At 45.1% G+C, this 15,155-nt stretch overlaps 1 protein-coding gene across 6 annotated transcripts in view; it reads right to left on the bottom strand.

Annotated features, from left to right (window-relative positions):
• Nucleotides 1-15,155, bottom strand: part of LOC126334777 (agrin-like) — an 884,963-nt gene that overhangs the window by 134,989 nt on the left and 734,819 nt on the right. For all 6 annotated transcript variants that reach the window (XM_049997373.1, XM_049997372.1, XM_049997377.1 and 3 more), the window contains 2 exons: nt 11,663-11,757; nt 7,661-7,775 (listed from right to left, as the gene is read on the bottom strand). In XM_049997373.1, the coding sequence (XP_049853330.1) occupies nt 7,661-7,775; nt 11,663-11,757 (210 nt within the window). The remainder of the gene's footprint in view (nt 1-7,660; nt 7,776-11,662; nt 11,758-15,155) is intronic.

The following is a 15,155-nucleotide window of genomic DNA, read 5'->3' as shown; positions in this document are numbered from 1 at the left end:
GTGTAATCACGCTGACAATACTCCCTTTGGTTTTTCCTTGTTTTCCTGATATGCCAGACTCACTAGAGAGTAATCTCTCAGCGCAGTTTTGTGCAAGAATGTGAGTAATCGGTATTGTATTGAAGATACAGTAGTGAAATTTTCGAATTCAGGAGTATGAGAAACCCATTTCACAGAAGGCAGGCTATTCTAGAGTTTGAACTGGACTACTTTTTTGACAACTTTCACTGGAATTTTTCTTGATTTTTCAAAGCAAATCTGGGTTGCTAGTAGAAACGAGTTATCCAAATCACTGAACTATAATTAGGTAAGCATAAAGACTGACTCTGTTCGGTTTAGATCTCAAGCAAAAACTCTCATCCAAATTTGGGTACTCCTCGAAATTTAATATGTTTTGAGATGACTCTTTGACATCTTCTGTCGAGCCAGAACTGAAGAGCGGCAGCAAAACGAATGGTGATTGTCTGTTTGCTGCACCGTTAGTATACCCACTAAAGCAATAACAGTAGTTTTAGATTGAGAAGAGAGCGCTCCTGTCGCTACTAGGAATGGAACAGCTCGGTGTGTCTGTCACGTGACTGCACTATCCTTGGTCTCTTTACCGGGCTTCAGCTGATTGTGAGTCGCAATATCAGCGCGTTTAAACGCGTCTACACCAGGGTACTCGACCCTTGCGGAACACCTCCGGTACTGTACGAGCACTGGACTTTCGCACCACCACTGTGTCAAGGATGCTTACCTCGATTCACGAGAAAATGCTGCCACCAGAGTCCGCTGTCAAGGGTACTAGCATGTTGACAAAGGGGGTAGGCGTTGACTGTGACGATTACAACAGCGTGTAGATGGGTGCAGTGCAGTAAATAACCCTGCAGTTCAGTGCTGCACAACAGTTAGTGAAGAGCTGTACCCCACAGAGCTTCCTTCTCTCTTTTCGATAGAGTACTGCTCCGTACATGTAACTCTGATCATCGCACGCTAGAGGGCATACTAGTTATCTTGAGCGGAGGGACAATTCAGTTATGCTGTCGCCGCATGGAAACAGACTGCCTGGAGTAATGAAGTGTTGTGCACTTCGGTACATTATGATGACAAAATCAGAGTATGTCGAAAACATCAAGTGACTACGCATCCAGCTTGCCAACAGCCCACCGTTCTGGTTAGGGGCGGAGGAATTTACATGTTTACTTACGTGGGGTGCAATGGGGCCCGATCAGATGCACCTGTTTGTCTGCCTACTCCACCAAAAAGGCGACATGCATCTTTAGAATAAAATACAGTACCTTATACAGGGTGTTTCAAAAATGGCCGGTATATTTGAAACGGCAATACAAACTAAACGAGCAGTGATAGAAATACACCGTTTGTTGCAATATGCTTGGGACAACAGTACATTTTCAGGCAGACAAACTTTCGAAATTACAGTAGTTACAATTGTCAACAACAGATGGCGCTGCGGTCTGGGAACCTCTATAGTACTATATTTTCCACATATCCACCATGCGTAGCAATAATATGGCGTAGTCTCTGAATGAAATTACCCGAAACCTTTGACAACGTGTCTGTCGGAATGGCTTCACATGCAGATGAGATGTACTGCTTCAGCTATTCAATTGTTTCTGGATTCTGGCGGTACACCTGGTCTTTCAAGTGTCCCCACAGAAAGAAGTCACAGGGGTTCATGTCTGGCGAATAGGGAGGCCAATCCACGCCGCCTCCTGTATGTTTCGGATAGCCCAAAGCAATCACATGATCATAGAAATATACATTCAGGAAATTAAAGTCGTTGGCTGTGCGATGTGGCCGGACACCATCTTGCATAAACCACGAGGTGTTCGCAGTGTCGTCTAAGGCAGTTTGTACCGCCACAAATTCACGAAGAATGTCCAGATAGCGTGATGCAGTAATCGTTTCGGATCTGAAAAATGGGCCAATGATTCCTTTGGAAGAAATGGCGGCCCAAACCAGTACTTTTTGAGGATGCAGGGACGATGGGACTGCAACATGGGGCTTTTCGGTTCCTCATATGCGCCAGTTCTGTTTATTGACGAAGCCGTCCAGGTAAAAATAGGCTTCGTCAGTAAACCAAATGCTGCCCACATGCATATCGCCGTCATCAATCCTGTGCACTATATCGTTAGCGAATGTCTCTCGTGCAGCAATGGTAGCGGCGCTAAGGGGTTGCCGCGTTTGAATTTTGTATGGATAGAGGTGTAAACTCTGGCGCACGAGACGATACGTAGACGTTGGCGTCATTTGGACCGCAGCTGCAACATGGCGAACGGAAACCCGAGGCCGCTGTTGGATCACCTGCTGCACTAGCTGCGCGTTGCCCTCTGTGGTTGCCGTACGCGGTCGCCCTACCTTTCCATCACGTTCATCCGTCACGTTCCCAGTCCGTTGAAGTTTTTCAAACAGATCCTTTATTGTATCGCTTTTCGGTCCTTTGGTTACATAAAACGTCCGTTGAAGACTTCGTGTTGTAGTAGCAACACTGTGTTCTAGGCGGTGGAATTCCAACACCAGAAAAATCCTCTGTTCTAAGGAATAAACCATGTTGTCCACAGCAAACTTGCACGTTGTGAACAGCACACGCTTACAGCAGAAAGACGACGTACAGAATGGCGCACCCACAGACTGCGTTGTCTTCTCTCTCTTTCACATCACTTGCAGCGCCATCTGTTGTTGAAAATGGTAACTATTGTAATTTCGAAAGTTTGTCCGCCTGAAAATGTACTGTTGTCCCAAGCATATTGCAACAAAAGGTGTATTTCTATCGCTGCTCGTTTAGTTTTTATTGCCGTTTCAAATATACCGGTCATTTTTGAAACACCCTGTAGAATCAAAACAATGTCACAACAGTGTCAGGGACACGTCTTATGCATTCATAGTCTCTAGGGTTCTGCGGAAGGTGCACTCCCGTCCGTAGCCGAGGTGGCGTTCGACTCGGCGGTAAGGATGTTCGAACCCTGGAGCTAAAAGAAATTTAAATTTCCATTATTTGGCCGGCAAGGAGACGACAGGTACTGGCGCAAGACTCCTCATCACTAGTCGCTGCACCAATGTCCTGGATTAGCTTCCAAAACCTTTCTCCAGTGTCTCACGAAGAGGAGGCTTCAAAAACGGCTCTGAGCACTATGGGACTTAACATCTATGGTCATCAGTCCCCTAGAACATAGAACTACTTAAACCTAACTAACCTAAGGACATCACACAACACCCGGCCATCACGAGGCAGAGAAAATCCCTGACGCCGCCGGGAATCGAACCCGGGAACCCGAGCGTAGGAAGCGAGAACGCTACCGCACGACCACGAGATGCGGGCTGAAGAGGAGGCATTTGACACTATTGATGATGATTAGTCCATTTGATCGAGAGTTTAACCTCGGCGGACGGCTCAGTGCTATTCGAGAGGAACAGGCTATGTACCGGCACTGCGTTTCACTCTCTCCCTTATCATCACATAACACAAACTTAACGCTTCTCTACCGACGCTTCCATCACACTCACTTGCATCCCACAAATCTACATACAACACAATCGTCACATATCTAGGAGGAAAGCGATCATTGAGTGTGAAGGAAGAACTCTCTGGCTGTTTTAAAGCTAAGAAATATGGGATCAGGATCCTCTGACTTCTTGTTCAAGCCTATTGCCAACATTTTGGCTATTGTTTCGTCTTTCGAGACGATGCACGGAAACACCGTTCCCACATCGTGAATACCTTGATGCGGGGGCAGGAATCAACGGAACAGATTGACCTGTGGTAGAGCACTTGCCCGCGAAAAGCAAAGGTCCCGAGTTCGAGTCTCGGTCCGGCACACAGTTTTAATCTGCCAGGAAGTTTCATATCAGCGCACAGTCCGCTGCAGAGTGAAAATCTCATTCTGGAAGTTATTTGTTCTTCTATAACCTGAACCAATGAAAATTTATGCTGCGTGGCTGGGATTGCGCCCACAGACATAAAGTAAAACGAAAAAGGTTGGAACAAATGAGAAATCAGAAGTACATCCCAAAAAGATGCGTATGTGCAATGGACTTCGATGTTCGTCTAGAAAATTTAAGCATAGGAAGAGTTTCTTCCACTTCTCCAGTGCGTTGGACAAACCACCGCCAACTTCAGTTGTATACAGAACAGGACGTACACTCCTGGAAATGGAAAAAAGAACACATTGACACCGGTGTGTCAGACCCACCATACTTGCTCCGGACACTTCGAGAGGGCTGTACAAGCAATGATCACAGTACAAGCAATGATCACACGCACGGCACAGCGGACACACCAGGAACCGCGGTGTTGGCCGTCGAATGGCGCTAGCTGCGCAGCATTTGTGCACCGCCGCCGTCAGTGGCAGCCAGTTTGCCGTGGCATACGGAGCTCCATCGCAGTCTTTAATACTGGTAGCATGCCGCGACAGCGTGGACGTGAACCGTATGTGCAGTTGACGGACTTTGAGCGAGGGCGTATAGTGGGCATCCGGGAGGCCGGGTGGACGTACCACCGAATTGCTCAACACGTGGGGCGTGAGGTCTCCACAGTACATCGATGTTGTTGCCAGTGGTCGGCGAAAGGTGCACGTGCCCGTCGACATGGGACCGGACCGCAGCGACGCACGGATGCACGCCAAGACCGTAGGATCCTACGCAGTGCCGTAGGGGAGGACCATTCGCAACCGTCCTCATGAAGCTGGGCTACGGTCCCGCACACCGTTAGGCCGTCTTCCGCTCACGCCCCAACATCGTGCAGCCCACCTCCAGTGGTGTCGCAACAGGCGTGAATGGAGGGACGAATGGAGACGTGTCGTCTTCAGCGATGAGGGTCGCTTCTGCCTTGATGCCAATGATGGTCGTATACGTGTTTGGCGCCGTGCAGGTGAGCGCCACAATCAGGACTGCATACGACCGAGGCACACAGGGCCAACACCCGGCATCATGGTGTGGGGAGCGATCTCCTACACTGGCCGTACACCTCTGGTGATCGTCGAGGGGACACTGAATAGTGCACGGTACATCCAAACCGTCATCGAACCCATCGTTCTACCATTCCTAGACCGGCAAGGGAACTTGCTGTTCCAACAGGACAATGCACGTCCGCATGTATCCCGTGCCACCCAACGTGATCTAGAAGGTGCAAGTCAACTACCCTGGCCAGCAAGATCTCCGGATCTGTCCCCCATTGAGCATGTTTGGGACTGGATGAAGCGTCGTCTCACGCGGTCTGCACGTCCAGCACGAACGCTGGTCCAACTGAGGCGCCAGGTGGAAATGGCATGGCAAGCCGTTCCACAGGACTACATCCAGCATCTCTACGATCGTCTCCATGGGAGAATAGCAGCCTGCATTGCTGCGAAAGGTGGATATACACTGTACTAGTGCCGACATTGTGCATGCTCTGTTGCCTGTGTCTATGTGCCTGTGGTTCTGTCAGTGTGATTATGTGATGTATCTGACCCCAGGAATGTGTCAATAAAGTTTCCCCTTCCTGGGACAATGAATTCACGGTGTTCTTATTTCAATTTCCAGGAGTGTATATTAGAGCGGCTGGTATTTTGTAAATCTCCAGCTGCTGAAATCTTCTGGAAAGGACACTTAGAGACGCAGTTTTGAAAGATCCCAGGACAACCTCAAGAAGAGGGGTTATAAGAAAGATTAATCACACAATCACGACTGTGCGGAAGACGAAGCAAGCAGCAAGTGTACAAGTTTAGATTATGTACTATTTAGTGTACAGGGCGTTTCCTATTGCGTGTTGTGGAGAGGAGTTACTAGATTAAGTTCTGATAAGGAACTCATGTTCAGAAATGTAATGTTTGGATGTAACATGAGTTTGAAGATCGGATCGCTTTTAAATCTCCCGCTTCACGATACGCACACAAACGCAGAAGAAGGCAAGAGGTACCGTTGCAGTTACTGGAACTCTGACGACTATCACTCCGCCAGCAAATGCGGTTCCGACACGCACCCTAGCATTTTGCACGTGGTGTCCGTGAAAATCTCAACCAAACATATGACGAATGGTGGATAGGGCGGCGTGGACCGTCTCCTTGGTCACCACGACTGCCAGATTTAACTCCACTTTTTTTTCTTTTGGTGCCGTTGGAAACGTCCTGTGTTTGAGACCCCTCTATGCGAATTCTGGCGGCGGCAACACAGCAGGAATTATCGATCGTGTGTGTCGAAACACGTATCGCAGGTACACCTTGTGGAACGAACAGCGGGGTCGTCCTGTGCAGCAGGCTACGGCTTGTTGTCTCCGCTGTGTGGGTACTTTTGAAAGTTATACGATCCTCAAACTTATTTTACAGCCAAACGGTACATTTGTGGACTTGGGTTCCTCCACAAAACTCTATCTACTAAGTCCCCTTGCAATCCATAGAACGCTGTAATAGAAATTGTGATACATCTCGCATACATGGTCGACATAAAAGTTTTCTGGGCACGGCACCCTGTCATAATGTAAAAAACTACTGCTGCTGGAGAAAAACCGTTAGACCCAGAAGAAGGCCGCTGCAACCGTGGTTGAAGCGTTATTTTTTCTCCGGCAGCAGTATTTATTTTCTTATGACGCGGTACCATACCCAGAAAACATTTATGTCGACTGACTTTGGCCGCGGAGGCCTACCTAATTATATTGCATACAGGGTGTTTAAAAGAAAGTGTCGCATATTCCTATAGGCAGAGCAGTTTGTACCACTAGGCAAGACTAGGCGGCCGCCACGGTCGACAAAAATCTACAGGCAAAAAAGGGAAGAAAAAATTAATTTCAAATCAAACGGCGAAAAAATTGAGCACATGAGGAGCAATAAATGAAAAAAAAGTATTAAAAGACCGAACTTTTTACAGAAGCACGGGAAATAGTTACTTATTAAGTTTTTACTTTGATGAAAGAAAACACATTGCCTTTACCTACCTCGCAACTAAAGCAGTCCCTACTGAGTTCAAAATGGAAACAAACATGACCTTGACTCATCTCTATCGAGCACTGCAGCAGCGCACGTGCACCGGCCTGCGATCGTGTTTCGACTCAATTCCATAACTCACTCAGTTCCTTTTCTTTTGTTTTTATCTCTGGAGATCATACGTCAGGCGTCAGTCGTATTGAGTGGTTCTGTTGATGTCCTTAGTTTACCATTATTTCCTGAGGATAATCGATCACATATTCACAAACTAGCTTTTGTAACTCTCTTTCGACATACCTAAAAGGAGAGAAAGTAGGTGCAGTTCATGATACCCATTACACAGAAATGAGTTGCTGTCTGTCTGTTTAAGGAGATTTGCGTTGTTGTCCCGCAGGCTGTTGGTGGTGGTTCAGGAGAGGAGGATTTCTGTGCTTCTATGAAGTCAGGTCTATGCAGTAATCTGCAATACCGGCTGGGCTGCCCAAGGAACAGAGGACTAGGTGTGCCCGTCAACGCTGGGTTATGGGGTTCTTCTCTAGATAAGCCAATTATTAGAGTAGTAAACCCTGATTGTAAATCTGTTACGAGAAGATGCCGAAATGGAATACCCCCTCTATGCTCTGGTATAATCTTCGGCTATACCCTTCACGCTTTAACACATACGAGTGCGCTCTTCAGTATTTCTGATCATGCGACGCAAAGGAAAGTGAGAGAATAAATACTGAAATTCTGATTCTTTGTTGCTTATAGACAGTGACACTTACCACAAGGCTGTTCCTTCACAATAGAGATCGCCGTCTCTTCCAGGCACGAATACTTTTGCAATTCACAGATGTTCTTGTAGGTGACGCCATCCGAGCCGCACACTGGACTCTCCGTCTGAAATACGTTTCAAAATCAGAAGTCTTATCTACAAAAACACATCATTCGGTAAGAACGTGCTGCCCATACTAATTCCGTACTTATAGTGGTTCTATACTGGGAGTGCTTACCTTAATATTACCTTAATATAGTGCTAGCCATAGACTGCGTTTCTACTCTCGTTTAGTTTTACCTGGAGCGTCGCTATCAGACAGAGCATCGATATACTTGCACGTTCATGCCTATAAGGACATATGTAGTACAAAAACGACGGTACTGTGTGTGGCGGTAGGTCCATAGTGTAAATGTGTTACGAGGGGTATTCGGAAAGTAAGCAACGATAGGTCGCGTAATAGAAACCACAATGAAAATCAAAACTGTTTTATTTGCAAAGGTTAGCTACAACTTCCAGCTACTTCTGAACAAAGTCGCCGCTCAGACTTAGACATCTATCGTAGCGTTGTACCAACTTTTCAATTCCCTCGTTATAGAAGACAGCCGCCAGTGCTTTTCGACAATTTTCTACTCCGGACTGCAGCTCATTGTCTGTGTCAAAATATTGTCTTCATAGCTAGCGGTTCATTTGAGCCGAGCTGAACCTCAAGGATAGCGAATTACGGTCTGTATTGTGGGTGACCAAACACTGTCCATCGAAAACGCTGCAGCGGCATATTGATTACCCCAGCAGAGTGCGGCCGAGAATTGTCGTGTAGAACGAACCACATGACTTATGTTATGTGGATTGCATAGCTTCAGGCGAAATCTTTCTCCAGACCCTGATACTTGGTGGGAGACACTAATTTCGAGCCATCTTTACTTTCTCACTGTGAGCTCACAACTGAAAAGAGCGACATGATACGATCAACGGGCGTACTAGACAGTGCCCAACTCATCTGTGCAAAGCTTCATCAGATTTTTACTGTATTTTCCATTTCGCGATCGATCGTTCCTTACTTTCCGAATAACCCTCGTATTTTATGCTCTTCACTACTCCATTAGTAGATGGTTGGCACGAAGAACATCTAGAGGTAAGCCTCTGTGAAACCTTGGATTTCTATAAGTTTATCGTTCAGTTCGTTATGAAAGATGTGTGGGAAATAGGCAATATGTTTTCTTGACTATTCTTGGAACAATCCTCTCGGAATTTCGGCATTAAGTCTTTTCGTGATAAACAGAGTTTTTATTGTAGTGTCACCTGATGAAGACTGTTGAGCCTTTCTAGTGCCTGCCAAACAAACCATCGACGAATAACGCAGTAGTGTGTTATTCCCCCCTCTCTCTCTTCTGTTATTTTAACTTCGTGAAGGAACCACACTGAGAAACAAAATCCAAGAAAACAACACACATCAGCGACTTCCTTAGCGTATAAATTTACACATCCAAACGTATTCCGATGAACCCCCGTTTGGCTTCCTTAAAAGTGTTAGTAGATGTAAATAGTCATTGCACATTAAATTGTTCCGGATCAATTCCATAGAATACATCAATACTGTGACAGGTTATGGTGAACGCACAGTGTATCGGGTGTCCACCTCTAGCTATGTGACTTACATTGTACTTGTCTACGTTGAGGATCAAGTGCCGGTCCTTCCGTCAAGCATTGATCATTCTTTTTATGTTACAGTGTCTAGGAACTGTTATACATCGTACATGGTGTAGGCCCGTTGGTTGAAACAATGGACTCATCAGGATCATAGTTCCAACCTCGATCCGATCATGCAAATTTAGATTTTTCGATGTCTAAATCGGTTTATGAGAATGGAGAATTACTGTGTTGGAAAAGGACATGGCCGATTCCCTTCCCCTTCCAAAGTTTGTGCTCCATCTCTGATGATATGCTGTTGAGGTGGCACTGACTCCTGATCTTTCTTTCTTCCCTGTTTCACAACTCTTTCTCATTATCATATCGACGTTGCTTTGGCTTCCGATGATGTCTATCAATTGAAAACGAAATGAGGAATTTTGTACGACAAGAAATCTTTAATATAATCACCTACATAATTTGATATCCTATAGCCAATAATTTTGTATATCATTCGAAATGTACTGAAGGCTTTGAGTAAATGTAGAAACACATCATCAGCTTCGCATCCGGTGTCAACACAATTTCTCACCATAACGAACGAAACATTTTGAATTCACAAAATCTGTGTTTGTGGATAGTTGCTCTGGATGAATAGCGTGTTCACCACATCAAACAAAAGGCGAAACAAAAATGTAAGTTGTAAGCAAAAGTCGGGGAATAACGCAAAAAAAGGGAAAGTCGATTTCATCTCCCGGAAAGGTAATCATCAATAATATCGGATACGCTAAAGGAAGGACTTATTACATAGTTTGCAAATAGTAAAACGATGATTGGCGAACAATACGTAAGCCTGTTCAGAAATCCCATGATAAAATAGAAGATAGCTGCACTGTATAATAAAAAATGCCACTTTTCATCATCGCGACATCTTACTCATAACGGCAGTTTGACAACAGGCTAAATGAAGGACTACAGTATCACCATCAGAAAATTGACGGTGTAATCGGGGTCGCAGCTATAAATTGTTCTGTATATCAAGAAGTGCCTTTCAACCCAGCTGCGCTTTATTCGAGACATTCAACTTGAAATACGATCGCTTCAGGATATTGCTTAGAGTACACCAGTTGGGACAGTACACGTAGACATCAATGACAAATAAAACGCCAATTCGTCAGCGAAATCGGTACAGGCAGAAAACATAAAGTGTAGTTGGAGAAAGTTGTTGGATTAAGCAGGATTATTTTGCCAGAGAGGTTTCCATATTACACTGTATGAAGCAGATTTCGTATCATATTTCCGCTGACATATTTTTCAAGAACTGTTTTGCGGCTACATTGCACCTGCTTCGGTTTTCGCTGAATCGTTCACGATTTCTTCGATACTGATACAGACGTGCACAATCACAGCAAGTGACAACTGATGGTGGAATTACCACATAGAACTAACTGTAGGAAAGGTAGATGCCAGAAGCCAACGTCAGAAAAAAGTAAATAGCAAAACCCTTGTTCGACTGACACTTGGCTTTTGCTCGTCAATGTGGTGACGTTACCAGACAGGACTGATAGAGGAAATAAAGAACCAAATAAGAGCTGTGCGTTTCGTTTCAGGTTTGTTCAGTCGGTGTGAAACCGTCATGTAAATACTCTTATAACTCTAGTGGCGTATGCTACAAGAGAAGCATTTTGCATTGCAGGGTGCTGAAATTCCGAGAGTGGGAATCAGTGTATTTCGTGAAAACACCATTATGGTAAAATTATACACATTAGAATTCATACGGATGTTTGCCAGTAACTGTGCAACATTAACGACTGAAACAGGAAAGGGAAAATGGCAGTGGTACACGATCTATCCTTTGTCACACACCCTAAGGTGGGTTGTCGAATGTAAATGTAGATGTAGAGCTGTAATATTCAGAAATCGATCACATTAACTATCAGTATATAGCGCATCTGAGTGGAAAGGAGTATCTTGGTATAACAAACTTGAGGTAAGAGTTTTTATAAAACACTTTGTGTTCACCAAATTGGACATGCTCTGATTTTTAGATACACTCTCATGATTACAAGAAATTTGTAGCTGGAATACTCTTTTGCAAGAGCAATTCAGTAATAGAATGTACTCACTGCAGAATGTGCATTGAACTGAAGGGGGAGTTCACTGAAAAATGAAGAGTAATTTGATCTAATAAACACCACCGTTCATTATTAGGCTGAGAACTCTCCTTTGCTGTCCCCGTTTAGAGTTTACCACTCTGGTCGCTGCTGGTACCCCGCGTCAGTGGATGCGTGTCTTTCCAAGCGCAGTTTGATTTGAGAGTGAATGCAACGGCAAGTGTCTCCTCCAGCCGACGCCGCCCCCACAGTGCAGCTGCGGTACTCACGTCGGCGCACTCCTCGACGCATGCGCAGTGCGCGCCGCCTCGCCCGTCGCTCTCGCAGATGGCGTAGTGGCTGCACTCCCAGCCGTCGCACACGTCTGCAACCAAAGCAACAGGTTGGTCTGCGCCCGCCAGCCGGCTGCGAAGGCCGTGAGATTTTAATTACCAACAACAACAACAGCTCTTCATCAGCGTAAGCTGTTTCCTTTAAATGAAATGACTCGTCCAGAACACAATGGCTCTCCCGTGAAACGGACTGGTACTACGAAACGTGAACCGTGCAAAAAGCTCCTCGTGTTTTTAATTCATATTCTAGACCAAGAACGAAGTGCCCAGATTAGAAAGGGTGTAACTCTGGGATGTAATCTTTCACTGCTGTTGTTCAATCTGTACATCGAAGGAGCAATGACGGAAATGAAAGAGCGGTTCTAGGCGCTTCAGTCTGGAACCGCGCGGCCGCTACGGTCGCAGGTTCGAATCCTGCCTCGGGCATGGATGTGTGTGATGACCTTAGGTCAGTTAGGTGTAAGTAGTTCTAAGTTCTAGGGGACTGATGACGCCAGATGTTAAGTCCCATAGTGCTCAGAGCCATTTGAACCACTTTTTTGAAATAAAAGAAAGGTTCAGGAATGGGATTAACATCCAAGGCGAAAGGATATCAGTGATAATATTCGCAATATTCGCTGATAACACTGCTGTCTTCAGTGAACACGAGGAACAATTGTAGGCACTGTCGAAGGAGGAGGTTACTGTTCATAGTTTCGGCAACAACGAGGTCATTAGAGCCGGAGCACAGTCTCGGATTAGGAAAGTATGGGGAAGGAAATCGGCCGTGCCCTTTCAAAGGAGCCGTCCGGCGTTTGCCTAAAGCGATTTAGGGAAATCACGGAAAACATAAATCAGGATGACCGGACGCGGGTTTGAACCGTCGTCCTCCCGAATGCAAATGCAGTGTGCTAACCACTGTGCCACATCGCTCGGAAGGCACTGTCCAATGAAATTACAGTTAAATCAATAAAATGAAATGAATACCCTTAGCTGTATATTGGCATTGATATGCGTCAACGGGGACACTTGAAAATGTGTGCTCCGACTGTGACTCGAACTCGGGACCTCCTGCTTACATGGCAGACGCTATATCCATCTCCGTTTTTTTTTTAATATCATTTTGTTCGTTTTAATTTGTTGCATCTGCTCGGGGCGGTCGCCGCAAGACACTCGTTTCAGTTCGTTGTTGATCCATTAACTTAGTTTTTTTAATTACAGGGGGGAGCTATCCCTCTGGCCGAACACGCTGAGCCACCGAGGACACAGAGGATAGTGCGACTGCAGGGTCGTGTCTCTGACACGCCTTCAGTGAGTCCCACAATCCCAACTTATTGTCCCGCACTATATTTGTGCTGCCTGTGCCCGTTACACTCATTACTGGCGGCTTTACCGATTCCCGTGAGAGTTTGGCCACTGTATGTGCATCCGCACAGAGGATGGTCAAATGGCCGGTGAGCCTTAACTGTATATATGAAGATGGAGTCTGTTCTCTCCGATAGAACTCACTATAGATAGAGACTAAACCGGAAAATAATGAAAGTACTGAGGAGTGTCCGAAATGATATTACCGATAAACTTACCATCAGAACTGGTGACAACGAAGTGAAGTGATTCGACTCCCTTGGAAGAAAGTTAACACTTGGCAGCCAGGACATGAAAATTAGACTAGCACAGGTGAAGAGGACATTACTAGCCAAATGAAGTATACTAGCATCAAACATTGGCGTTTACTCGAGGAAGAAACTTACAAGTATGCACGTCAGGAACACAGCATTGTACGGAAGTGAATAATGACCTGTGAGAAAACTGGAAAAGAAGAGATCCCGAAACCGGTCGTGTGAAAATAAAGAAATTTGTAACTGAAGCGGTATTTTCAACCTCTACTATATCTACTCGGGGTAAAAGCTGTAAGGGAAGGCAGATGTTGAAATACAGCCAACAGATAATTGAGCATTTAGTGCGCGCCTGCCGCAGTGGCCGAGCGGTTCTAGGCGCTTCAGTCTGGTTCGAATCCTGCCTGGCGCATGGATGTGTGTGATGTCCTTAGGTTAGTTACGTTTATGTAGTTCGAACTTCTAGAGGACTGATGACCTCAGATGTTAAGTCCCATAGTACTCAGAGCCATTTGAACCATTTTTGAACTTAGTGAGCAAACGTTATTTCGAGATTAAGAGATTAGCACAGGAGGGAAATTCGTGGCGGGCTGTGTCAAAACTGTTGTAAGACAAAACTATAAGCGCACTCCACAAAGACTCTCGACCATACTACTGATGTGCGTAGCTGAAGCGATAGAAATCGAATGTCTTTATTTCTGTTGTTTTCTTGCTGGTAACTATCAACTTCACGTAGCAGACAATAGTCTTTTCAGTGGACAAAATATGTCAGCATACACGATTATTTTAATACGTGTAACATCTCAGCAAACGTTAACTCTGTGTATCACGTATACTTTAGTATACAGAGACGGATTAAACAAAACGGTTGGGAGCGACAGGAATTCATTCACTGTCGGTAGACCTCAGCCGATTCAGCTAGTCACATTAGCCAACTCGCCGAGAGTCTTAGTAGAGTGAGGGTGTAGTGCCGACATGATTACGGAGTTTCCTATTCCAGAACGATAACTTCACACCGTAGCAGGATGCAGGCCATTGTGAAACACCCTCACGCATTCAAACTGTTTGCTGGACTGGGTCTCAAATCTGGAAGCAGCCATTCGGCGCAATTTCCTTTCTCGCCGGAATGACAGTCCAGCGATACATGACGAGGAGTTTCTTGTGACTTAAGAACATAGGGAAGAGGCGATGGTAGATAGAGGATTTGAGAGAAATCGTACAAGAATATCACAGTCGGAAGAAAGTCCTTCCAATGTAAGCCCTTGACAAGGTCTCGTTTTAGTCAGGCATACTGTGTTTGTTGTTGCTGAAGAAGGTTCTATCCTATATCATACATGTGCACACCACAAAAGATACAATATCTAACTCGATTTATGTTTAAAATATCAATGTGCTAAAACAAGTATGCATCACAAATGAGGATCTTAAATTATGTGTATAACTGTTTGTTTATCTACATAAGTATTTGCTAGCGCAAATGGAAAGGCTTCGGTGACGTAAAGAGTTGGCGTCGAAGAAAGTGGAACAAACCTTGAACTAGTGGCGGAGAATTAATTGCTAAGTTGCTGATGTATGCTGTGTGATACATTTCTACAGCTTTGCACTGAGACACAGATATAAACAAAGCAATGTCAATGTTAATTCTGCATATACGTTATCCGTTCATTGCGTATGATGTACTGTATTATGTCTGCTACAGAATAAAATCATACAACCCATTTATAATTATTATTTCACAACGTTTCCAAACACGTTCTCAAAACTGTTATGTGGTACTTTGCTTCTGTTCGAACACGAAGTTTGTGATAGAACTGAGCGTTTGTGGAAATTCCTGT

The sequence above is a fragment of the Schistocerca gregaria genome, chromosome 2 (genome assembly GCF_023897955.1).
Source record: "Schistocerca gregaria isolate iqSchGreg1 chromosome 2, iqSchGreg1.2, whole genome shotgun sequence".
In the NCBI taxonomy this organism is placed as follows: Eukaryota; Metazoa; Arthropoda; class Insecta; order Orthoptera; family Acrididae; genus Schistocerca; species Schistocerca gregaria.
The sequence above is the reverse complement of the archived record's forward strand: the minus strand, read 5'-3'. Positions and strand labels throughout refer to the sequence as shown.